General features: G+C 42.5%; 1 protein-coding gene across 2 annotated transcripts in view; it reads left to right on the forward strand.

Moving 5' to 3' along the window:
* The window catches only part of ARHGAP11A (Rho GTPase activating protein 11A), a 60,733-nt gene extending 35,213 nt beyond the window's left edge, over window positions 1-25,520 (forward strand). Inside the window, exons 7-12 of one of the 2 annotated variants that reach the window (XM_056547306.1) lie at window positions 659-733; window positions 1,200-1,370; window positions 14,182-14,293; window positions 14,393-14,501; window positions 21,415-21,547; window positions 22,589-25,520. In XM_056547306.1, coding sequence (XP_056403281.1) covers window positions 659-733; window positions 1,200-1,370; window positions 14,182-14,293; window positions 14,393-14,501; window positions 21,415-21,547; window positions 22,589-23,943 — 1,955 coding nt within the window. In that variant the 3' untranslated portion in view covers window positions 23,944-25,520. The remainder of the gene's footprint in view (window positions 1-658; window positions 734-1,199; window positions 1,371-14,181; window positions 14,294-14,392; window positions 14,502-21,414; window positions 21,548-22,588) is intronic. The other variant, XM_056547307.1, reaches the window with a different exon arrangement.
* Window positions 25,521-27,640: the final 2,120 nt, after the last annotated feature.

Consider the following 27,640-nt stretch of genomic DNA (forward strand, 5'->3'; position numbering starts at 1 on the left):
CCTAAAAAAATGATATCGGTCGATCCCTAGCCGCTACTTCTTTAGAAAAAAACATGAAATGCATTAAACTTGAATTCCCATTCATGCACTGGGCCTACTGCAACCAAACATTAGCGGTCTGACGCCCTCTTCTGTACCACAAAGTGAAAATTGTGCCTGAAATTCTATGATTTGTCTGTATACTAATTGTATCCCATATCTGTACATGTAGATAAAAATAAATTTACTATTTTAGAGACTTCTGTAAAACTTCTTGCGGTATTATGGAAGCCTAAAACTTCTAGGGGTATTTTGGATAATTTTATTATATACATGTTATAAAATATCAATATCTATATGCCTAGATAGGTGGGTAAATAGAAAAAAACACATATACTAACCTCACATGTTTCCCTGCAGTTGCTCAGCGCTTCCAGGGTTGGCATGTGCAGTTGCCCACTTTGCCAATCACTGGCACGGTGGTTTCCTTCCTGAACCACCGACAGAACTCTTTGAGAATGGTAGCTGTGGTGGAGTGAGAAATATGTTTATTTTTCTGTTTTGCACCTGCCTGGACGTAGGTCTTTTAACACCTGCCCCTTAAATACCCCTAAGCTAACCCTTTCTGTGCAGCATCCACATTTATGAAAGAATACTCAGTGTATATCTTGCATTTCAGATTTTGTTAGTGGAGCACTGAATAAACTAAAAACTAATAGAACACCTTCCTCTACTCCTCAGAGAGACAGGACTGGTAGGTAACTGGTAGAAACCAGTACTTAGGATGCTGGCTGCTTGAAATGTTTCATTTGCTATAGAAAATAAAGGGTTTCAGATACACTTCCTAAATGATACAATATTTTATACTACTTACCTTTTAGTGCAGCCATGCATGTATTCCTGGATTTATTTAGCATGCTGCATGTACTTAAAGTCCAATTTAGGATTTATCATTATAAATGCAAATTATGCAAAAAATTATTTATGTATATGAAACCTTTTTCAAGTTTGGTTGCGCTTTAAATAAGAAAATATGTCTTTGAATGCATGAGGATAGAATATGGCTTGCATAAAAAAATAAAAAAAACACTTTCTAACAACTTTTCAAATTACCCAAAATGAGGCCAGCTTCTAACATACTGTATGGCTTATGTCTAATATTTTTCTAATGTGTAATCCTCTATATTACATTTGTAGACCTTGTAACTTATTTCTTTCAGTCCTGAGTTCCATGGTAACGCCATTAATTCTTACCCCAAGTGCCAAAAGAAAGCTGCCTTTAGACTCTGCACAGGGAATTTCTACTAAGAAGAGGAAATCCATTAAACAGAATTTGACTTTTGAACTGCTGCCAAACAGTCTTTTCGGTGGAGGTTCAACTCCGGCCTCTGGTAAATATTGCCTTTTTTTTCTATTAAAGGGATGGTGACTTCTTTTTATACTAAAGTGTAGACAGGCAGGGCTTATAAAATAAATATACACGCCTGCCTTGGCTGCTTACCACTTGCAGATGAAATTGTGACTTAACCCCTTAAGGACCCAGCCAATTTTCACTGTAGGACCCGGCCATTTTCTGCACATCTGACCACTTTCACTTTAAGCATTAAAGGGGTTCTCCGGTGCTTAGACATCTTATCCCCTATCCAAAGGGGGCATGATAGCGGTCACGCCCCCTCCTGTAGGCTTGCATTGAGGGGCGGAGCGCGACGTCACACGGGGGCGGAGGCGTGACGTCACACGCCACCGGCCTTGTGGTCGTCTGTAATCGGACCCGGAGCGAACACGCTCCGGGGACTGATTACAAACGGGGTGCCTCGTTCAAGATCCCGGGGGTCCCCAGTGGCGGGTCTCCCGCAATCAGGCATCTTGTCCCCTATCCTTTGGATAGGGGATAAGATGTCTAAGCACCGGAGAACCCCTTTAATAACTCTGGAATGCTTTTACCTTTTCATTCTCATTCCGAGATTGTTTTTTCGTGACATATTCTACTTTGTTAGTGGTAAAATTTTGTCGATACTTGCATCATTTCTAGGTGAAAAATGCTAAAATGTTATGAAAAAATTTAAAATTTAGCATTTTTTTTTTACTTTGAAGCTCTCTGCTTATAAGGAAAATGAATATTCCAAATAAATTATATATTGATGTACTTTTGGAAGACATCAGAGGGCTTCAAAGTATAGCAGCAATTTTTCACAACATTTTCAAAATCGAAATTTTTCAAGGACCAGTTCTGTTTGGAAGTGGATTTGAAGGGCCTTCATATTAGAAATACCCCAAAATGACCCCATTATAAAAACTGCACCCCTCAAAGTATTCAAAATGACATTCAAAAGGTTTGTTAACCCTTTAGGTGTTTCACAGGAATAGCAGCAAATTGAAGGAGAAAATTCAAAATCTTCATTTTTTACACTGGCATGTTCTTGTAGACCCAGTTTTTGAATTTTTACAAGGGGTAAATGGAGAGAAATCTTCCTAAAATGTGTAACCCAATTTCTCTCGAGTAAGGAAATACCTCATATGTGTATGTCAAGTGTTCGGCGGGTGCACTAGAGAGCTCAGAAGGGAAGGAGCGACAGTGGGATTTTGGAGAGTGAGTGTTTCTGAAATGGTTTTTGGGGGGCATGTCGCATTTAGGAAGCCCCTATGGTGCCAGAACAGCAAAAAAAAAAAACCCACATGGCAAACTGTTTTGGAAACTACACCCCTCAAGGCACGAAACAAGGGGTCCAGTGAGCCTTAACACCCCACAGGTGTTTCACGACTTTTTGTTAAAGTTGGATGTGTAAAATTATTATTATTTTTTTTTCACTAAAATGCTAGTTTTCCCCCAAATTTAAAAATTTTACAAGGGGTAATAGGAGAAAATGCCCCCCAAAATTTGTAACCCCATCACTTCTGAGTATGGAAACACCACATGGAGGTGGAGGTCAAGTGCACTGCGGGCGAACTACAATGCTCAGAAGAGAAGGAGTCACATTTGGCTTTTGCAAAGCAAATTTTGCTGAAATGGTTTTTGGGGGGGGCATATCCTATTTAGGAAGCCCCTATGGTGCCAGGACAGCAAAAAAAAAAACTCACATGGCATACTATTTTGGAAACTACACCCCTCAAGGAACTTAACAAGGGGTACAGTGAGCTTTAACACCCCTCAAATTAAAAATTTTACTAGGGATAACAGGACAAAATTCCCCCTAAAATTTGTAACCCCATCTCTTCTGAGTATGGAAATACCCCATGTGTGGACATCAAGTGCTCTGCTGGTACACTATAATGCTCAGAAGTGAAGGAGCGCCATTGAGCTTTTGTGAAAAAATAGTTTGGAATGGAAGTCAGGGGCCATGTGCGTTTACAAAGTCCCCTGTGCTGCCAGAACAGTGGACCCCCCTACATGTGACCCTATTTTGGAAACTACACCCCTCACAGAATTTTATAAAGGGTGCAGTGAGTATTTACACCCCACTGGCATTTGACAGATCTTTGGAGCAGTGGGCTGTGCAAATGAAAAATTACACTTTTCATTTTCACGGACCACAGTTCCAAAAATCTCTGACACCTGTGGGGCATAAATGCTCACTGTGCCCCTTATTACATTACGTGAGGGGTGTAGTTTCCAAAATGGGGTCACATGTGGCGGGGGTCCATTGTTCTGGCACTATGGGGGCTTTATAAACACACATGGCCTTCAATTCTGGACAAATTTTCTCTTCAAAATCCCAATGGCGCTCCTTCTCTTCTGAGCATTGTAGTTCCCCTGCAGAGCACTTTACATCCACATATGGGGTATGTTCTTACTCAGAAGAAATGGGGTTACAAATTTTGCGGGGCTATTTTCCCTTGTGAAAATGAAAAATTTATGGTAACACCAGCATTTTAGTGAAATTTTTTTCTTTTCATTTTTCCGTCCAACTTTGAAGAATTTTCATTAAACACCTGTGGGGTGTTACGGCTCACTATACCCCTTGTTACATTCCGTGAGGTGTGTAGTTTCCAAAATGGGGTCACATGTGGGTATTTCTTTTTTTGCGTTTATGTCAGAACCGTTGTAAAATCAGCCATCCCTGTGCAAATCACCAATTTAGGCCTCAAATGTACATAGTGCGCTCTCACTCCTGAGCCTTGTTGTGTATTTCCGTACTCAGGAGAAATTGTGTTACAAATTTTGGGGGTATTTTTTCCTTTTAACGCTTGTGAAAATAAAAAGTATGGGGCAACACCAGCATGTTAGTGCAATTTATTTATTTTTCTTTTACACGAACAAGCTGGTGTAGCCCCCAACTTTTCCTTTTCATAAGGGGTAAAAGGAGAAAAAGACCCCCAAAATTTGTAGTGCAATTTCTCCTGAGTACGGAGATACCCCATATGTGGCCCTAAACTGTTTCCTTGAAATATGACAGGGCTCCGAAGTGAGAGAGCTCCATGCGCATTTGAGGACTAAATTAGGGATTGCATAGGGGTGGACATAGGGATATTCTACACCAGTGATTCCCAAACAGGGTACCTCCAGCTGTTGCTTAATTCCCAGCATGCCTGGACAGTCAGTGGCTGTCCAAAAATGCTGGGAGTTGTTGTTTTGCAACAGCTGGAGGCTCCGTTTTGGAAACAGCTGTGCAATACGATTTTTATTGGGGGGGGGGGGGGGGACAGTGTAAGGGGGTGTATATGTAGTGTTTTACCCTTTATTTGTGTAGTGTTTTTAGGGTACATTTGCACTGGCGTGCTACGGTGAGTTTCCCGCTAGGAGTTTGCGCTGTGGCGAAAAATTTGCCACAGCCCAAACTTGAAGCAGGAAACTTACTGTAAACCTGCCTGTGTGAATGCACCCTGTACGTTCACATGGGGGGGGGGGGGGCAGCAAATCTCCAGCTGTTTCAAAACTACAACTCCCAGCATGTACTGACAGACAGTGCATGCTGGGAGTTGAACTTTTCGAACAGCTGGAGGCACACAGGTTGGAGATCCTTCAGTTAGGTTCGGTTACCTAACTCAGTATTTTCCAACCAGTGTGCTTCCAGCTGTTGCAAAACTACAACTCCCAGCATGTACTGATCACCGAAGGGCATGCTAGGAGATATAGTTATACAACAGCTGGAGGTACGCAACTACAACTCTCAGCATGCCGAGACAGCTGTTTGGGCATGCTGGGATTTGCAGTTTTGCAACATCTGGAGGGCCACAGTGATCTCCAAACTGTGGCCCTCCAGATGTTGCAAAACTACAAATCCCAGCATGCTCAGAGCGGTTTGGGAATGCTAGGAGTTGTAATTTTGCAAGATCTGGAGGGATAAAGTTTAGAGACCATTGTATAGTGGTCTCAAACTGTAGCCCCCCAGCTGTTGCAAAACTACATATTCTAGCATGCCCAAACAGCTGTCTGGGCATGCTGGGAGTTTTAGTTTTGCAACATCTGGAGGGCTACAGTTAGAGACCACTGTATAGTGGTCTCAGACTGTACCCTCTAGATGTTACTAGGCAACTTACTGGCTTCCGTAGGTTCCAGCCGCATGACATCATCGCCCGCCGATCTCAGTCGCCCGCTGCCTCCGGACGGGTAAGTGGATCTTTGGCGCCCAGCCCTCTGTCATTTCCCCGTTCTGCCCAGCCTATTGTGGGTGGGCAGGACGAGGAAAACGAAAGTTAACCCAACCCCGATCCCTCGCCCCCGATCTGCTATCGGTCGTCGCTTCTGGCGACCAATAGGAGGGGTGGCACCCCTGCCACCTCACTCCTATCCCCTCAGGGGGATCGTGGGTGTCTTAGACAACCGCGATCCCCCTTTTATAATCGGGGTCACCATAGACCCTTAGTGACCTGGAATCGCGCAAATTGCAAGTGTGAATTCACTTGCCATTTGCCGCTATCGCCGACATGGGGGGGGGGGGTCTGATGAACCCCCCTGGGCGTTTGCATGGGATCCGATCCTCGCACAGCAGGGGCCGGAATTCTCCATGACTTACGCGTACGTCATGGGTCCTTAAGTACCAGGGTGTCATGACGTACGCGTACGTCAAGGGTCCTTAAGGGGTTAAAAGGGGTACTCCGGTGGAAATCATATATAAAAATATATATATATAATTTTTTTTTTTTTATCAGCTGATTCCAGAAAGTTAAACAGATTTTTAAATTATTTCTATTCTAAAAATCTTAATCCTTCCAGTACTTATCAGCTGCTGTATGATCCACAGGAAATTTATTTTCCTTTTGAAATCTTTTTCCTGTCTGAACACCGTGCTCTCGGCTGACACCTCTGTCCATGTCAGGAACTGTCCAGAGCAGAAGCAAATCCCTATAGCAAGCCTATCCTAGACAGTTCCTTACATGTGTCAGCCGAGAGCACTGTGGTCAGACAGAAAAGAAATTCACAAGGAAAATAACTTCCTCTGTAGTAACATAAGGTTGAAAGGTTTATCATTTATCCCATGTCTTGTGGAACAGCCTATATACCTCTAAATATTTTCAACTAATGTTAGCTAATTCTTGACATTTGGGGGGTTGCAGTCAAACCAACCCCTAATTATGATTTTCGCATAACAAAATGGATATAACCATAAACTTTTATTTTCTCCTGACTCCCCCAAAAAGGATCTGTTTGGGTCCTCCCTCCAGACTCATTTTTAGCATATTTTCTATTATTCTAATTATGGACTATCGTGTATAAAAAAAAATTGGGCTATCCTACATTCCTACAAAAGATAGAAGGAACCTTTCTGACTGACATTTTGGAGAATATGCATCTTCCCTTTATCCCATATTTAGTCTTCCAGGGTGTAGTATACTCAGTAAAGAGTTTTTTTTAGTTGTATCATGCAATGCAGTTTATTCAAAGAACAGTCTTTCAGTTTTTTTAGAGATCTAGCCCATACTTATGCGAAGATTCATCCCAGCTCCCTCTACCATTTTCCTTTTGATAATCTCCAAAAAAAAATTTCTGAGCTTTCTAATACCAGGATTTTATAAATCTTTATAAATTGTTTGAATGCCCTAAAGCCTCTATTGATTTCTACCTCTAGGTGTCTGTATTGTCCTGGATTACCTTTTCCTGTGCTTCTGTGTGTCCATAATCTGCAAAAAACTATTTCTCTGTATCATTGAAACCAAAAAGTGTTTAAATAGCCTCAAATGATAGGGTTGCCTAGAGATTTCTTTTAGGTGTTTTGCAAAAATAAAACTTAAATTGGAATTCAAATGTTGATACTATTTCCCAGTGCAGGTTGACACATTGAGAGAGAAAAAATGACCAATTGTCCTAAAATGTATTTACTTAAGGGGAGATTTATCAAAACCTACGTAGAGGAAATGGGGAGTAGTTGCCCATAGCAACCAATAGTTCACTTCTTTCGCCTGCAGATTCCTTTTTAACTCCTTGGGGACGGAGCCCATTATAACCCTAAGGACGGGAGAATTTTTTTGCAATTCTGACAACTGTCACTTTAAGCATTAATAACTCTGGGATGCTTATATTTTTCATTCTGATTCCGAGATTGTCTTTTCGTGACATATTCTACTATGTTAGTGGTAAATTTTTGTCGATACTTGCATCATTTCTTGGTGAAAAATTCCAAAATTTGATGAAAAAATAGAAAATTTAGCATTTTTCTAACTTTGAAGCTCTCTGCTTGTAAGGAAAATAGACATTCCAAATAAATGATATACTGATTCACAAATACAATATGTCTACTTTGTGTTTGCATCATAAAGTTGACATGTTTTTACTTTTGGAAAACATCAGAGGGCTTAAAAGTTCAGAAGCAATTTTCCAATTTTTCACAATTTTCAAAATCGGAATTTTTCAGGGACCAGTTCAGTTTTGAAGTGGATTTGAAGGGCCTTCATATTAGAAATACCCCACAAATGACCCCATTATAAAAACTGCACCCCTCAAAGTATTCAAAATGACATTCAGTCAGCGTTTTAACCCTTTAGGTGTTTCACAGGAATAGCAGCAAAGTGAAGGAGAAAATTTGAAATCTTCATTTTTTTACACTGGCATGTTCTTGTAGACCCAGTTTTTGAAATTTTACAAGGGGTAATAGGAGAAAAAGCCCCCCAAAATTTGTAACCTAATTTCTCTCGAGTAAGGAAATACCTCATATGTGTATGTCAAGTGTTCGGCGGGCGCAGTAGAGGGCTCAGAAGGGAAGGAGCGACAATGGGATTTTGGAGAGTGGATTTTGTTGAAATGGTAACAAGGGGTCCGGTGAGCCTTAACACCCCACAGGTGTTTGACGACTTTTCGTTAAATTCGGATGTGTAAATGAGAAAAAAATTTTTTCACTAAAGTGCAGTTTTTTCCCCCATTTCTACAAAGGGTAATGGGAGAAAAATCCCCCCAAAATTTGTAACGCAATTTCTCCTGAGTACGGAGATACCCCATGTGTGGCCCAAAACTGTTGCCTTGAAATACGACAGGGCTCTGAAGTGAGAGAGCGCCATGCGAATTTGAGGCCTAAATTAGGAATTTGCAGTAGGGGGTGGACCCGGTTACAAGGAGGAGGCTTGTCTCCACCAAAACCCTGCAGCAGTGTTTCCCAAACAGGGTGCCTCCAGCTGCTGCAAGACTCCCAGCCTGCCAGGACAGTCTATGGCTGTCCGGCAACACTGGGAGTTGTGGTTTTGAAACAGCTGGAGGCGCCGTTTAGGAAATACTGCCGTATGAGACGTTTTAGTTTTTATTTGTTAGTGTAGTGTAGTGTTTTTAGGGTACATTCACACAGGCAAGGGTTCACAGTAAGTTTCCTTGAAGGAAACCCACTGTAAACCCGCCCCCCGTGTGAATGTACCCTGTACGTTCACATTGGGGGTGGGGGGGGGGGGGAGTTGTAGTTCTACAACAGCTGTAGGCACACTGGTGGGGAACCACTGAGTTAGAAAACAGACTCTAGCTCAGTGATTCCAACCCATGCGCCTCCAGCTGTTGCAAGACTACAACTCCCAGCATGTACGGTCTGTCAGTGTACTCTGGGAGTTGTAGTTTTGCAACAGCTGGAGGCACACGGGTTGGAATCACGGAGTTAGGAAACAGACTCTAGCTCAGTGTTTCCCAACCAGTGTGCCTACAGCTGTTGCAAAACTACAATTCCCAGCACGGCCAGACAGTCAGGGACGCTGGGCGTGTAGTTCTGCAACAACTGGGGAAGAACAGTTTGGAGACCGCTAAGTAGTCGCCTCCAAACTGTAGCCCTCCAGATGTTGCAAAACTACAACTTCAAGCATGCCTAGACTGTCCAGGTATGCTGGGAGTTGTATTTCTGCAACATTTGAAGGGCCAGATATTGCAGAACTACATGCCCAGCATCCCTGACTGTTTGGCCATGCTGGGAATTGTAGTTTTGCAAATAAACGTAGAACATTAAAGGGGGATCTACGCGGTGTCCCTAGTGTCGGTTGATACATCCAGCATAAAGAATATGAAAAATAGGACTACCAGTGTCCAGGATGTGCTCTATAAAACTTAACTTTTAATGTCAAATTAAAGATAATAACAAGTGTCTAGTGTTATGACAAAAATATGAATAACTTGGTCTTATTAAAGACACCAACGAGGTGTGTTCGGGACTCTGCAGGACCCAGCCAGTCCCAAGTCACCTCTCACTAGAGGGTGCAGTTTAGTTGCACACCTATAGAGAATAGTAATCAAAAAAGCCAACGCGTTTCTGCTCGCTTGTGTATAGCGGGCGTCCTCAGGGGGTATAAACGAAAGAATAAATCAATGACCGAGAGGATATGAATTGTATATTCAATCATCCATATCCATCAACTGTTAAGAGAAAGGTACATCTCTATATATGCAAAATAAAGGAGTCAATTAAGTATACAATGACATCCATAGCATAGTATATAAATAAGTAAATACAGTGACCCAGGAGCCTGAAAAGAAATTTCTATCCCTAATAAAACCTGCAAGACTCGTCCATCCACCATACAGTGGGCCTACGCGCGGTTGAATACTATCTCAGTACACGGGGATCCCAGTTCCAAGAGCATAACCAGTTAATACTTCAGTTGCTACATTTTACTCTTACAAGAAATTACTTTCTTTTCCAAGGTCGCTTCTTCCACCAGCTCAGGGGCACCGCGATGGGGAGCCCCTGTGCCCCCAGCTACGCGAACCTCACCCTGGGCTGGTGGGAGGCGACCACTTTGTTTTGTGACGAGCGGGAACACTTTAGTGACTTAGCCATAATTTGGCTGAGGTATATTGACGACGTGTTTGTTTTGTGGAACGGGACTAGAGATGACTTTTCCCGACTAATACAATCTCTTAATCAAAACAGTTTGGGACTGCTCTTTACTCACGAGATTCAGGATAAAGAATTGGCGTTCCTGGACATCAAGATATTCATTGATAGTGACCTTACCTTGCAGAGTACAATTTTTCGCAAAAAGACATCCACTAACAGCCTCCTGAGGTGGGAGAGCTGCCACCCGGGCCCCCTCAAAAGGGGGATCCCCAAGGGGCAGTTCTTCCGCCTCAGGAGGAACTGTTCAAGAACCCAGGACTTTCAGGTGGAGGCCCAAGATATGATTACAAGATTCAGAGATAGAGGCTATCCACAATACCTTTTAAAACAGGCATACAGAGAGGCAGCATCCAGACCACGCACGGAACTACTTACTCCAAAAACACGAGTCCAATCACTCACATCAAGCGAGAATAATTGGAACTTTTGATAAAATGGCTGCTCCGATACGGGAGATAATCTCCCACCATTGGGAAATTTTAAGAATGGACACTGATCTCCTTGACTTAGCAGGCACTAAACCTCAGATAACTTATAGACGAGGTAAAAGCTTGGGAGACCTTTTGGTACATAGTCATCTTTCCATTTATGACACTCAGGTACACACTTGGCTTAATAGTTCGAAACCTCCACAGGGGTGTTTCCAATGCGGACATTGTCGTGCATGCCAATATGTCTTGAAAAGTACCATGGTTCCACAGTCTTCGATCAAAATCAAACAATTCATGAATTGCTCTTCCACAGGTGTCATCTATGTAGCTGTGTGTACCTGCCCGCTTCTTTGCGTAGGAAAGACCATTCGCCCTTTTAAAAAAAAAATTTGGGAACATGTGGGCGACATACGCAATGCACGAGACACCCCGGTGGCAACACATATTATAGAAGTACACAGAGGAGACCTGAGCCAGATCAAATTTATAGCAATCGAAAAAGTAACTCCATCTGTACGTGGAGGCAACCTGGACAGGTTGATCCTACAAAAAGAATGTAGGTGGATATAGCACCTAGATTCGATATCTCCCAGAGGTTTAAATGAGCAGCTCCATTTTGCATGTTTTTTATAATTTATACTACCCCCACATCTCTTCCCCACGGGTGTTATCTAGGTAGTTAGGGACGACCGTAGCTGGTCTGACAGGAGTCAATTATCACCCGAGCCCTTTAATCCATAGGGCCTAACAGTTATAGTCTAGGTTCCTATGCGGGACCGCCCTTTTTAGGGCGGCCACCCCGCCTAGGTTTAGGGACTGATTACAGGGCTTACTAGGGCGAGTTCAGGATCCCTAGGGCCCCGCTAATCCCACACCCTCCCCTTAGACAGTTAGGATCGGCCCTCCCCCCCCCTTCCCCTATCCTATCTTACCCTCACCCCCTTTTTTGAGGGTTATACTGCAATTATTAGTAGTATTACAATTTGCCGTGGAGTGGTGTGGATTCTTGCCTCCATTTCATCCTCTGTATATTTATTAATCATAGCCCCAGTATGGGATTTTGATATCTCCTTACAATTATATATGTTCCTCTTACCCCGATCGTGGGATGTCCATAGATACACCAATCTTGGATTGGAACAATGCATTTTGATAGCATTGTTCCTATACCAGGTTCATCTGCATACTGACCCTCTCTGTCAATTGCGACAATGACAGTTATGCATGAGCGACAGTCATCTATGCCTCGGTTTCTCGCCATCTATAGTTTGTATCCAGAATAATTGAAATCCTCCATTCCTTACCTTTCCTTATACTATTTAACTAATACGCCTACAGACATCGGCATCTGCTATTTGACAATGACAGCGCGGCTTGTGTTTGTTTACATGCGATCGCACGCCCCTTCTGGCGTCATAGGGGCGGTGCGCACCGCGCTGCATATAAGCAGAATAACCGACGGATGTGACGTCAGACGCCATCGCTCCCCACACGAGGAGAGAGCGGCCGGACAACTCCGGCTCCCGCTGACAGCGGAACTGCGCCTGCATACAGTTTACAGTTCGGCTAACCGTGAGTAACTATACACTATCAGCGTATAGTGTGGGGCTTTCTTTTTCAGGTCCGTTCCCTCAAAATGGTCTTTTTCTCTTTTGTAGGTGGACCTGGTTCATGCCGACTGCATCATATCTCTGTGTGCATAAGTGACCCTAGGGACAGCTTTTTTCTTCCCCACAGGAATAAATACCTTGCATATATTATATCTTGCAGGTTTTATTAGGGATAGAAATTTCTTTTCAGGCTCCTGGGTCACTGTATTTACTTATTTATATACTATGCTATGGATGTCATTGTATACTTAATTGACTCCTTTATTTTACATATATAGAGATGTACCTTTCTCTTAACAGTTTATGGATATGGATGATTGAATATACAATTCATATCCTCTCGGTCATTGATTTATTCTTTCGTTTATACCCCCTGAGGACGCCTGCTATACACAAGCGAGCAGAAACGCGTTGGGTTTTTTGATTACTATTCTCTATAGGTGTGCAACTAAACTGCACCCTCTAGTGAGAGGTGACTTGGGACTGGCTGGGCCCTGCAGAGTCCCGAACACACCTTGTTGGTGTCTTTAATAAGACCGAGTTATTCATATTTTTGTCATAACACTAGACACTTGTTGTTATCTTTAATTTGACATTAAAAGTTAAGTTTTATAGAGCACATCCTGGACACTGGTAGTCCTATTTTTCAAATTGTAGTTTTGCAATATCTGGAGGGCTACAGTTTGGAGACCACCATATAGTTGTCTCCAAACTGTGCCACTTCAGATGTTGCAAAACTACAACTCCCAGCTTGCCCAGACAGCCTTTGGCTGTGTGGGCATGCTGGGAGTTGTAGTTTTGCAGCTTTTAGAAGGCCACAGTGAAGATCACTTATCGCGATCTTCACTGCAGCCTTCTCCGCCGCACTTTCCGGCCGCCGTTCCTCCTGCTGCAGCCGCTGGTTCCTGATGCCGCCTCCGAAGGTCCGTGAAAGCCGGGCCATGCTCGCCCCTCTCCGCCCGTGTTCCCCCCGCTCTGTACTGACTTCGATCGGTGGGCAGAGCGGGGGAAATGAACTCTAACCCCCCGCCCCCCTCCTGCCATTGGTGGTCAGCCTGACCGACCAATGGCAGGGGATAGGAGGGGGTGGCCACACTGCCACCTCGCTCCTATCCTTTAGGCTGGTCGGAGCTGTCTCTGACGGCTCTGATCATGCTTATTTTCCGGGAGATCGGGTCACCAGGATCGCAGCAAATCGCAGATCTGAATTGACCTGCGATTGCCGACATGGGGGGTCTCAGGACCCACCTAGGCATTGCCACGGGATGCGTGCTGATAGATATCAGCAGGCATCCCAGTCCTATCACCGCCCGGCGAGCGTCAGTGATCGGAAATACGGAGGGCGTATGGATACGCCATCCGTCCTTAAGTGACGGGACGCGAGGGCGTATGCATACGCCCTCCGTCCCCAAGGGTTTAACAATAAAAGAGCAATCTGGTTGCTATGGGCAGCTACACTACTCGTCTCTACACAGGAGTCCAAGTTCAGCCTTTTAATTCTAGGATGTTAATGTAGAGGAAGGCAAAAAAAAACCTGAGGCTGATGACAATTGCCCCATAACAGAGAGTAAATTCCTGCCAGATACCAAGCATGGCAAACTGAAAAAATACCTGGATTAAAGTTCTATCCCCATAAATGATAACATACTATCATAACTTGTGATAGTATAGATTTCCAGAAAAACATCCAGGCTCCGTCAAACTTGTTTGAGTCAGACATCACACCATCACATGGTATTGGTAAAAATGTAACAACTTCCCATGCTCCTGCTCTCATGTTTAGGCCCACTGAAAATGAAAGCAGCCATCTGCCTTATTGCTGTGGTCAACTTCACCTTTTTTTTTTCTGTTACACCAGTTTTTATATACGTTTTCTTTTGCATATTCTGTTAAATGTAACTTTTTAAAATTCTTTCTTTATAGCTGTGGCTGATGGAAGCCCTTGTGTTTTTTTTGAAGCCTCAGAATCCTCTTTTTCACCATCAGTCAGCAATCTAAGGCGCAGCAAGAGGCGAGAAAACAGAAAAGTACAGAGGTAAAGCTTATCAAATTGCTATTGTCACTTGCCATTTTTATTTACAAAGCAACACATTTTATTAATTTTGTTGTATGTTCTTACAAATATTTCTGCCAGAGTGGAATCTGGGAAAACAGGCTGTTTCTCTCCTAAAATAAGTCGGACAGAGATGGTCCGCCGATCGCTCCGTCTGAGATTCAGTTTAGGGAAAAGTAGCAAGGATGTGGTAAGTCTACTTAACAATCTCTAATCTTTTACTTACTCTGTAGCTTCTAGTATTAAAGGGGTTATCCAGGAACCTTTTTTTTTTCTCTGCCCACTGCTCCATTTTCTCTATGCTTATTCCTCCTGCATAGCCTATTAAAACTACATTTCTCAACAGTCCTCACTGGTGAGTAGAGTAAAAAATGGACGTGGCTGGCCATTATGATGTCAGAAGTGCTGTGGCTTGGCAAGCGATTATAGAAGGGGGGGTGGATTGGTGGGATAATGTTAAAGTAAGGGCGTGGCTTGATGTGACATCAGAAAGCAGCATGGCTTGCAAGAACATGCTGCAAGCCAGGACAAAGTGTCACATGATCTTCATCTTTAAGAGGGGAGACAGAAGACGAAATGGACAGAGGCTGGTGGGTTTTTCTTCCTGCCTAGCATATTCCAGCAGAGAAAGTGCAGGTAATGCTACCTGTACTGGGAATGCTGCTCAGTACAGGTAATAAGTGCATATTAACATACAGTTGGTCTGGCCATGAGGGGACAAAATAAGAATACTTTGTGCTAACCAGAGTACCCCTTTAACCCATACAGGACACAGGGCGTACAGGTACACCCTGGCGTCCTGGTACTTAAGGACCCAGGGTGTACCTGTATGCCCTGAACGTTTCCGTTCACCGCTGGTAACCGAGAGGTGAACAGAACGGGATGACTGCTGAAATCGTTCAGCAGGCATCCCATCCCCCCCCCCCCATGTTGGCGATTGCCGCAAATCACTGGTTAATTCAGATCTGCAATTTGTGGTGATTCCAGGTCAATTCTGTCTCCGGTGACCCGGAAAAGTAGGATGATCGGTACTGTCCGAGACACTAGTGCCAGCTCACAATTGCGCATCCTGCTGTGCGGCATCAGTGGGTGATCTGCGGTGGTTTGGCGGTAGGGGGGGGTTCACCTGTGTGGTCGCAGTGGTCCCCTGAGCGGTGGTCGATCCCAGTAGAGCAGTGGTGGAGGGATCCAGCAGCAGGAGGTGAATCCTGTGTGCCTTCTGCTGCTGCATTAGTACAAAAACCAACATGCAAAGGGCATGCTGGGAGTTGTAGATATGTAACAGCTGGAGGTACAACTACAACTCCCAGCCTGCCCTGGCTATCTGTGCATGCTGATAGTTGGTTATGCAACAGCTCGAGGCAATTTTTTTTCTATGAAAATGTGGCTACAGCTGTTGCATAACTACAACTCCCAGCATACACACAGTCAAATGGCATGCTGGTAGTTGTAGTTGTGCCTCCAGCTGTTACATAACTACAACTCCCAGCATGCTTGGAGTTTTTATCCAACAGCAGGAGGTGAGTGCTATGTACCTCCAGCTGTTGTATAATACAACTCTCAGCATGCACAGCCAAAGGGTATGCTGGGAGTTGTAGTTATGCAACAGCTGGAGACAGATTTTTTTCTATGAAAAAGTCTGCTTCCAGCTGTTGCATAACTGCAACTCCCAGCATAGTAGGATTTGTAGTTTTTCAACAGGTTTACAGCGAGTTTCCCACTTCAAGTTTGAGCTGCAGAAAATTTTCCACTGCAGCTCAAACTCCCAGCAGGAAACTCTCTGTGAACCCCGCCCGTGTGATTGTACCCTAAAGACACTACACTACACTAAAGAGTAAAGCACTACATATACACACCCTTACACAGTCCCCCCCCCCCCCCCCCCATAAAAATTAAAAATGTTTAGCACGGTTTCCAGAACTGAGCCTCCAGCTGTTGCAAAATAACAACTCCCAGTATTGCTGGACAGCCATTGACTGTCCAGGCATGATGGGAGTTTTGCAACTGCTAGAGGCATCCTGTTAAGGAAACGCTGCCGTAGGTATTTTTGGTGGAGGAGGCAAACTCCATGCCTGCATCCGGGTCCATCCCTATGCAATTCCCTAATCTAGGCCTCAAATTTTTTACACCAACATGCTAGTGTTGCCCATTGGTTTTCATTTTCCCAAGAGGTAAAAGAAAAAAAGAGCCCCAAAATGTGTAACGCAATTTCTCCTGAGTATGAAAATACCCCATAGGTGGATGTAAAGTGCTCTGCGGGCGCACAGCAGGGCTCCGGAGTGAGAGTGCACCATGTACATTTGAGGCCTAAATTGGTGATTTGCACAGAGGTGGCTGATAGTTACAGCAGTTCTGACACAAACACAAAAAAAAACACCCACATGTGACCCCATTTTAGAAATGATACCCCTCGTGGAACATAACAAGGGGTATAGTGAGCCTTAACACCCCACAGGTCTTTGACAAATTTTTGTTAAAGTTGGACATGAAAATTATTTTTTTTCACTAAAAGGCTGGGGTTGCCCAAAATATTTCATTTTTACAAGGGGTAATAAGAAAAAAGCCTCCAAAATTTGTAACACCATTTCTTCTGAGTAAGGAAATACCTCGTATGTAGATGTAAAGTGCTCTGCTGGCACACTACAGGGCTCAGAAGGGAAGGAGTACCATTGGGCTCTTTGAGAGAGAATTTGGCTTGAAGGCCATGTGCGTTTACAAAGCCCCCATGCTGCCAGAACAGTGGACCCACCCCCACATGTGATCCCACCTAATGTGGGGAACTATACTGCCAACAGAATATCTGTATAAGTTATCGGCTATCGGCCTGAAAGTTCACAGGTTATCGGTATCTGCTCTAATAAAAAATCAATATCTGTCGATCCCTACTATCAACGGCCGGGACCCACGTCTAATACCGGAGATCACCGATCGCGGTGATGCCTGGTTTTAACCCTTCAGACGTGGTGATCAAAGTTGACCGCCGCATCTGAAGTGAAACTGAAAGCATCCCGGCAGCTCAGGTGGGCTGTTCAGGACCGCTGCGGTGAAATTGCTGCGTCCCAAACAGCTTGCAGTACACCAGGAGGATCCCTACCTCCCTCCTGCGTGTCCGATTGCCTAATGACTGCTCCATGCCTGAGATCCAGGCAGGAGTAGTCAAGCGCCGATAACCCTGATCAATGCTATGCTATTGCATGGCAGTGAATAGTGTAAGAGATCAGTGTATGCAATGTTATAGCCCCCTATGGGGGCTATAACATTGCAAAAAAAAAAGTGTTAATAAATGTGATTTAACTCCTTCCCTAATAAGGCAGAATCACCCCCCTTTTCCCATAAAAAAAAACTATAAATAAATATAAACATATGTGGTATCGTTGCGTGCGTAAATGTCCAATCTATAAAAATATACTGTTATTATACTGCACGTTCAATGACGTACACATAAAAAAAATTCCGAAGTCCAAAATAGCGTATTTTTGGTCACTTTTTATACCATAAAAAAATGAATAAAAAGTGATCGAAAAGTCAGATCAAAACAAAAATGGTACCGATAAAAACTTCAGATCACGGCGCAAAAAATGAGCCCACATACATCCCCCATATGCGGAAAAATAAAAAAGTTATAGGGGTCAGAAAGGACATTTTTAAACGTATACCTTTTCCTGCATATACCGTAGTTAAGATTTTTTCCTGAAGTACGACTAAACCAAACTTGTATAAGTAGGGTATCATTTTAACCGTATGGACCTACAGAATAAGGTGTCATTTTTACCGAAAAATGTACTACGTAGAAACGGAAGCCCCCAAAAGTTATGGCGTTTTTTTTTCTTCAATTTTGCCTCACAATGATTTTTTTTTTGTGTTTTGCTGTGGATTTTTGGGTAAAATGACTCACTGCAAAGTAGATGGTGCAAAAAATAAGCCATAATATGGATTTTTAGGTGGAAAATTGAAAGGGTTATGATTTTCAAAAGGTAAGGATAAAAAAACGAAAATGCAAAAACGCTGAGTCCTTAAGGGGTTCAGGTCCAAATGGTCTTGGTCCTTAAGGGGTTAATGAGATTTATGGCATCTCCACTTTGGTTGAAAATGGCCATCCCTCAATTTTATTCCCTCTAGGCCACTGGCTGTTTATCAGGCATGTACATGGGTTATGGGGCCCCTGTTTTAACCTAGGTGGTGTTTTCAGATATCAAAATATAAAGTTTATGATCCCGCACAGTGAGCGATGTCAATCTAAACAAAAATGGTACAGTTTATAAAAATAAAAAAACTACATATCACATCACAAAAAAAATTTGCACTAGTGCAGCTTCAAAGGAAATCTGTCACTGCTGTCACCTGCACAGGTAGTGCAAGGGACACAGATGACAACGATACTTACTTTGTCCCGTTCCGTGCAAGGGATCTCCGGTAATCTCCTCTAACTTCAGCTCCGGCCCGACTTTGGGCATGGGCAGAATTTAGTGACGTCATTGCTGCTGTTCTCCAGCATCGGGAGCCAGCAGAGAGCAGCGGCTTGGGGCACAGGCGGAGCAGCAGTGATGTCACTAAGCTCCGCCCATGCCCCGAGCTGGGCCAGAGCTGAAGTTAACTGAGAGGATTACCGGAGATCCCTTGCACAGAACGGGACAAAGTATCGTTGTCATCAGTGACACCTGCACTACCTTAGTGCAGGCGACACTGGTGACAGATTTCCTTTAATTTGGGGGGGAACAATTATAGGGGTCAGAATAGGGAAATTCTAACCCCTCGATGAACCATCAATTTTTGTGGGGCAAGTTGTACTTTTCATTTATGTACTTAATTTAATCATGTATTACGGAGCCATAAATAAATATATATGTAAGGCAAATTTGAAAATAATATGGACTTGCGCTATTTTGTGGGGCAATATTTTTTTTGAGTTTACAAAACAGTTAATCTGACAAGATAAGTTTTTTTCTATAGGTCAGTACGATCCCAATGATACCTTGATTGCTTTTGATTCTGGCATTTAACTATTTAAATGAGGAACATCGGAGCCAGCTCTGATGATCGTCATTACTGGCAGGTTCAGCTGCTGATAGCAGCGGGCATCTGCCGCTTATCACACAGACCCGTGCCACATTCCCCTCACCTGACCCATGATGTACATGTATGCATGCCATTGATCTGGATGTTTTTTTTTTTTTTTTTTTTTATCATATTGACCCACTGAATAAAGAAAACATGCCATTTTACCATAAAGTGCACAGTGTAAACCCCCTCCCTCACCCAAAAGTAACAAAATGGTAGTTTTCTTTTTGAATTTTCCTACCACAAAAAATAATAATAATTCTCCAAACAGATTATGTTTATATGAATGGTGTTTTTGCCAAGTGCCTTATATTGCTCTGTTGATGGAAAAATAAGAGGTTGTGTCTGTTCTGCTGACGTTCAGTAGCACACCAAGAAATAATCAATATCAATTTTATTCAGAGAAAGAAATATTTGTACAAAAAAAGCAACATATTACACACATAGTAGTTTGTCACTTAATGACATAAACCACATTAAAAGCAATTACAATTTCTGGCTCACTAGAACCAGTACACAACCTAGGGGAGGGGCCATGAACCCTCTCACCTAAACTGACACCCGTCCTCAGCTATTGTAACCATTAGTCCAGTCTGATTGCGAACATGCAATACAGTAATCAATACTATGGACCATAGAGTGCAAGATATATGCAGTATCTAATATAAAGTGCCCAGTGCCAGTACAAGAACAAGACAACAAAGTAATATCAAGTAATAATCATGAAAGGTGCCAAATTAAGGACGGGTTGCCTAAATGGCAACTTCGTCAGGAACGGAACGCGTGGGGTTCTCACTGACCCCGTCCTTCATTTTGTACCACGTTTACCAGCCCCACTCCGGTCTGGGATGCTCTCTTATTATTTAGGATACTAGGATATGCAAGTATTGGCCTACTGGTTCCAGTTGCACCTTTCATGATTATTACTTTGTTGTCTTGTTATTGTACTGGCACTGGGCACTTTATATTATATACTGCATATATCTTGCACTCTATGATCTATAGTATTGATTACTGTATTGCATGTTCGCAATCAGACTGGACTAATGGTTGGTATATTTATTATCATAATTAGTTTCAATAGTTGAGGACGGGTGTCGGTTTAGGTGAGGGGGTTCATGGCCCCTCCCCTAGGTTGTGTACTGGTTCTAGTGAGCCAGAAGTTTTAATTGCTTTTAATGTGGTTTATGTCATTAACTGACAAACTACTACGGTATGTGTGTAATATGTTGCTTTTTTTGTACAAATATTTTTTTTCTCTGAATAAAATTGATATTGATTATTTCTTGGTGTGCTACTGAATTTCAGTGAAGTCCTTTTTCTGTTTTTTGGATTGTTCGTCTTTATCACTGAGTAGCACCCTGACTTCTACTAGGTTGAGCCCCCTTGCTTTCCTTCCTTTAGCTCTGCTGATGTGGCTGTTTTAGTAAATATTGTATTCCTCCATTGGGAGAACATATTTTATAGAATTCTGCTTTGTGCTATTCCTCTGTTATTTCTCCTGGAAACTTATGAATGCATTGACAACTGGTCCTTACCAGTTACCAGGAGAGAAAAATTGCCCTAGACACAGTTCTAAAGAAAGATGCTTTCACCAGTTTTATGTTGCCCAAACTGCAGGCAGTGCGATCTCGGCACACTATGAATTACTAATATGCTCAGGCATTTCAGAAAATGGGAGAAATCCTAGTTTAAAAATGCATCTGGAATCATGGCCCATGCAGGTAAATAGTCAGAGTGCGGATTTGGCGTTTCCTTTTTGCCCTGCAATTAAGTGATGCTTCTCTCCCTATACACCGACTGGTAACAGGTTCCCTTTTAAGAATGGTTTTATGACGTATGCAAGTATTTACTAAAATGGACATGTCAGGAGAACCCAGAAAATAAAACCTCACAGTACTGAATATGTATAATAATTAAAACTAATGAACATATTTCATGATAATGCAGATATACTTATGCATTCTATTAAATGCTGACAAACATAAAATTTTTGCTTGGATGGATAATTTCTTTTTTTTTTTTTTTTTTCTTATTCCTTTCAGAGCACCGGGTTTCCTGCTAGTGTTCGGTCTCAAAACATTGGCTGGAGACTTGCAAACTCACAAGAATTTAATATTTCTGCAAGCAAGACAGATGCTGCTTCTTCACCAGCGATCAGTCCATTTGTAAGTACAGGTAAGCGACAGGCTCCTTGATCCAAGTTTAGCTTCAATATTAGATAGGGGGAAAGATTTGGAGTGGTGGTAACCTGGAAATTTACTCGTCAGTAACAAGAAATTGCATATTTAGAGATGAGCGAAGTTACAGTGATTCGATTCGTCACAAACTTCTCGGTTCGGCAGTTGCTGACTTTAGCCTGCATAAATTATTTCGGCTTTCAGGTGCTCCGGTGGGCTGGGAAAGGTGGATACAGTCCTAGGAGAGAGTCTACTAGGACTGTATCTACCTTTTCCAGCCCACCGGAGCACCTGAAAGCTGAACTAATTTATGCAGGCTAAAGTCAGCAACTGCCGAACCGAGAAGTTTTTAACGAATCAAATCACTGTATTTTCGCTCATCTTTAAATTTATTCATTATTATTCACACCTTGTTTTCAAAACTGCAATATGTAGGAGAAATATGTTAGGTCTGGCATATCTCTCCTGAAGGTTGTGTTGAGTTTTGTTTTCTTGATCAGATCTCATTATCAAGGACCTTTGAAACATTTGTAGACAGAAGTAGCTGTGGTCAGAAGTCAATTCTCGGTGGGTAGACCAGAAGAGCCTTTTCTGCAAAAAACACAAAGCTATGGCCCCTCAAATTACTGCATAGTGCCTTTAAAAAATTCAGAGTTGAATGCAAATTTAAAATACCATAGGTTTGTGTTTTTGGCTACAATTTGACAAAGTGCTCATCTGTCTTTTGTGTCAGCTGCCCCTGTCTGCAGATGTTTAGCCGATATTTACATGCAAATCTTGACACCCCCATTAACTCTGGTCATAGATGCCCCTACCGGGTGCACATCAACACTCCTTTTTAGAACTGTCTTGTCTAACATAGTAACATAAAAAAAATAAAAAATTTATCAGGAAGAGATCAACTTGACTATATAAAAATAGGTGTGTTCTAGTTATTTTGTCCAACCCTTGTATGTTTAGAAGTTTTAACTTAGGAAGTGTAACTATTAGAGCCCTTTTCCACTAAGGTAATGGCATTTTTATTTTTTATTCTTCACAGGCTCAAAAAATATAAGTAAATCAGAAGAAAACTTACTAACACCCAAGAAATCTAACTCTAGCAATCGCTTGTCTTGGACTGGACCACATCCTTTAAGAGAGTTATGTGACAAGGAGACTCCTATAAGTGGGTACCTCTATGCTGGAAACTGCTATTCTGAGCCTGTTCTTGTGACTGGAAAACCCCCAGTCATGCCCAAACAGCTGGTAACTCTTGTAGCAAGCTCTGAACAGCATCAGAATTCCTCCCTCTGTGAGGAAGGAGAGAGTCAAGTACAGAGCACTGTACAGAGAATCACAGAGGCATTTACAGATTCTGGGAGCAATCTTCATATGGTTGTGGAATGTTCAAAGTCTGCAGAACTAGAAGAAAATCTAGAATGCATCTCGGATTCTCTTGATGCTGCAGTTAAAGATTCTAGCATAGATAATGAGCATGTTGTTGTCAAAGGAGATTGGACATCTGAAGAGGAACGTAAAGAGAATAGCCTTGTTGAAAAAGAATCAAGTGCACAAGACAGTGACTCGGAGGGCAGTGTTCAAGCTTCAGAGGTTTTATTGAAGATAGTGGAAGAAAATGACTGCATCGGTGTCAATCTGTTTGCACAACAGAGAAAGGAAAGCTCCATTGAGGAACCTGGTGACTTGAGTAAGCCAGTCTGTCCAGTTTCCGGTGATGTTCATGACACATCAGCAGTATCAGATCCAGTACTGCAAAAGGCAGTGTCTGTCTCAACTATGTTTCCAGTTTCTCAAGACCCTCTTCCTAAGCCTCGTAGATCCAGCAGGGTGTCTGACCAAATTCACCACTTCAATAAACTCTGCCTAAATGATAACAGTGTTGGTCCAAAACTGAAGTCCCCAATTAAATTTGAACGTACACCTGTACGCCAGTCGGTTCGCCGCATAAATTCCATGTCTGAGCTGAAAAAACAGGGGAGCATCAGTTGTCAGAAGGAAAACACTGCTGGCTCCCCAATGGTAAAAGCAGTTAGCTTTGATGGATCATTGTCATCTGATATCCTTTTAAGCAATGGAAGAAGGCGGGAATCCTCTGTGGATCGTTCATCGATTTATACTTTCCGGGGAAACTTTAGGGTTCCGAAGCAGCCTGTGCTGAATACATCTAGCTCTCTCAATTTCCATGCAAACCCACAAAAAACTGTATTTGAAGATCTGACCAATCAGAATTTATGCCTGTCCGCCTGCAAGAAATCTGATCTTTCTGCTACTACACCCAATAACACAATTCGAATCCTGTCTGGTAGAGGGCATAGAGAGCGCTACAGAGGATCACCGAAAAATCCAATAGCAAGAGTTACTTTACTGCCAGCTACCAAGCCTTTAGACTTGTAAAGCTTGGCTGCAAGTTTTGTTTACATGCATGATAACATGCAAGCCAATTGAAACGGAACAATGTTTTTTACATTTGTCAGAAGCACCTTGCACGCTTGATATGACACAGTTTGGAACGGTTTTGAAATTGATGTCTCCTTTAGTATTCAGGAGCCAGTAAAGACTGTTATTAACTTTCTGTTTTGATAATGAACAACTTTGACACAGTTGAAGGCAGATTAGAACCCACGACCTTCATTATGTTTCCACGCTTATGAGCTGGAAGCTTAATCCTTTCCTCATAGGTTTTGTGTGTAACTGGACCATCTGTCAGCTATTTGAGAACAGGAAAAAAAAAACTTTGCTTTTGACATGATAGATCTTTCTATTATTCTGTATACACGGGTAATACAGCTTGAATTCTGCTCTTTGGGAGACTTATCTTATTATTGAACTGAATCTTTAGTTCAGTATATAGCTGTGAGCTTTTATTTTTTTTAATGGTTTGATTCAGGCCTTCTGATTTATTTTTATTTTTTTAGTAATAATTGAACTGTTTGATAGAAAAGATCATGCCAAATTGTCTTATGTTGAACTCTGGTGTCTTATTCATTGAGCTGCATCCAGAGAGGTTTGCGTGTTGTGAAAGTTTTAATTATAAATTGAAAGCTATTTAAAATAAGTAAGTGCAAAGTGAATGAATGCTGGGTCATAGTTAGATTGTGTCATCCCTTATTTATTGCTTACTGAAACTAATTTCTCCTTCCCCTCAAAGCAGCTTTAATGTTAGGAATCTAATGGTCTTAAATATATCCAATCTATGATCTTATGTTTCAGAAATTTCCCAGCTCATGTGAGATTGTCCATCTTAAATGCACAGCTCCTATTGTTATTAAAATGTTTTACACTCAAGAACTTGGTTTCTCAGATATTCTAAACTACTGATACTAATTCCTTCAGGTCATGGAATATGGTATATGATTTAAAGCACAGACCAGAACACTCACAAGTTCAATTTCAGATGAGGCAGCTACTTCTTTTTATGTGGGTTCAGGGCTGAAATCGGCCATAGCTCTTGCAGCACATTGTGTAATATATTTTAATTTCAGATATTTTTTATTTTTCTGTGATCTAGCACATGCTCATTCCTCAGGATGTCTGGTTTATTACATAGCAGGAACTTTAATATGCTTTGTACTAGGCAAGGCTTACATTTCTGTTTAATAGATTATAAAGTAATTTGACTCATGATCTCTACTGCCCTGTCTGTTTATAGTAAATACTTGTATTCCTTATGAAGTAACAATTCTGGATCATCTTTCCTTAGAGCTCTGTGTTGTGCCAAACAGTGTAGGGATAACCCAAATGGTAATACACAGATGGCTATTTTTCATATATCTCTAGTAAGGATAACATGAAAGGCACAACACATGGCTATAAGAAAAAAGTAAGAAAAATGTTTTATAGGGGTTATATGTATTTACTGAAACAGGCATGGCTGCAGAGGCCACAGGTCCTCTTTATCTGGTACTGTGTGATGAAATGTCACAACATTCTTGTCAGCTGTAACGGAGACTGATTACAAAATAAATGTTCTATAGAGGATGTTTTTTGCTTTACTTGTGGGAGACATATGCACGGATAAAACATCTAGGTTTAATATCTAGGTAAATTAGTTCTAGATATTAGTTCCGCATTTAACAACATATAACATGCACTTTTAAAACTTAAATTTAAGGCAAAAACCCAACCTGCATGTTATACACCAATAAATGTGCTGGCCGTTGATTTAAAGTGGCTGCAGTGCCGGCTGCTTGTTAAAGATCAGCAGCCCGGCTGCGGCCACTTTAAATCAGTGATCAGCAGTAGTTTCTGCAGGCCTGGAGACAACGCTTCTCCTCTGCTTTTCATTTTATTTTTCCTTACCCAGCCACGCTCCGGCAGGCTCAGGTCAGGCGTGCTGTGCGGCCAGTAAAGCACGACGAGTGATCTCCCCTGCCGACTCCTCTGCGTGGCGTTAGGGATGTCGCTCGTCGGTCCTTGCAGCCGCCGCTGGTCACTGTTCTAAAGTGGGTGTGGCTGGGCTACTGAACTTTTGCGAGCAGCCGACACTGTGGCCACTCTACAGCAGTGGCTGCAGGGAATTGAGTCCCTGATGCCGCGCAGAGGAGTCAGCAGGGGGCATCACTCGCCATGCTTTACTGGCCGCCCAGCCTGCAAGACCCGCCGCATGACCTAAACCTGCTGTAGCCCAGCCAGTTAAGGGAAAATAAATATAAAAAGCAGTGGAGAAGGGTGGAATGATATGGGGGGGGAAATCATAGGGGAAATGAGGCATAAAGGGAAAATGTGGCACATGGGATCAGTGGGGTGGGGGTGTAAATGTGGCACAGGGGATGATAAAGGGGGAGGAACAACGTGGCACATGGGGGGACCAAACTGAGGAGCAGAGGGAATGATGTGGCAAATGGGGGGTGATCAAAGTTTGGGGGGATGATGGGCCATTTAGTTCAGAGCTTCAAAGTAATTTAACATTTTAATTTTTCTACTCAAATTTCCTTAGAAGGGTTAGAGTTGAGCTAAGAGTGATTCGATTCGTCACAAACTTCTCAGCTCGGCAGTTACTGACTTTAGCCTGCATAAATTAGTTTAGCCTTCAGGTGCTCCGGTGGGCTGGAAAAGGACTGTATCCTCCTTTTCCAGCCCATCGGAGCACCTGAAAGCTGAACTAATTGATGCAGGCTAAAGTCAGCAACTGCCAAGCCGAGAAGTTTGTGACGAATCGAAACACTGAAACTTTGCTTATCTCTAGTAGAAACAATGTAAAAGATGATTGCAAAGGTACACTAGATGAATGCTTGCTCACCTTTTTCAATTGTGTAAAATACACAACTACCGTCAGGGTTTGTATGCAGAATTACAGTGCAGCTGCCTGGGAACCGGTATCATGGATGTCCAACGCCGATCAAGGACTAGTAGAAACAGATACAGCTACCAAAGTAAAAGTCTGGGACCTAGGCATGATCTGTGAAATGGTGACCACAATCCAGGGTAAAGGATCAACTGTTTATTAGGCCCAATTCAGATGCGTTTTGAGCCAGTCTCTTTTTCAATGAACAGTGGCTTATAAAACACAAAGTAACATCTGCTATTTATAATGGTTGGAAAGCGCGCAAACCTACTAATTGTCAGGCCGCCCTGTGTGAATGACGTGCTCCTTCAGGTATGGGCTTAATGGTGACGTCTATAGTGCCAGGTATAATAACTGTCCCGAACAGATATAACATAAATATTCAGCAATAAAAGGTGAAATCATCAGAGTATTCCACATTAAAATTACACACTAAAATTACATCGGTTCTAAGAATTCTAATATGAAATTAAATGAAATAAGCACAAATGCCCTTTCTAAAAATACGATGCCTAAAACTAATTATAATAACTCTCAATACTGAAAACCAATTAAATCACTTGCTAGGACAAGGAAATAAAGATTGAGTGGTAATCACAGTATGAATCCTAATGGAAGGAGGACCGGGACACTGTATTACCATAGTGTAGTGGCTGCTGTGATCAGTGCAAAGTCCAAGCTCCGGCTCTGCACCTGCACACAGAGGCACGCTGATGTGGGACTGACAGTTTGTACCGGCAGTGCGCTACTGCGATCCCTCCGTGTCTGACAGCTAGGTGACTGAAGTGGATATAGGTAGGAGAAGCA

This window comes from Hyla sarda, chromosome 11, assembly GCF_029499605.1.
Source record: "Hyla sarda isolate aHylSar1 chromosome 11, aHylSar1.hap1, whole genome shotgun sequence".
NCBI classification, from domain to species: Eukaryota; Metazoa; Chordata; class Amphibia; order Anura; family Hylidae; genus Hyla; species Hyla sarda.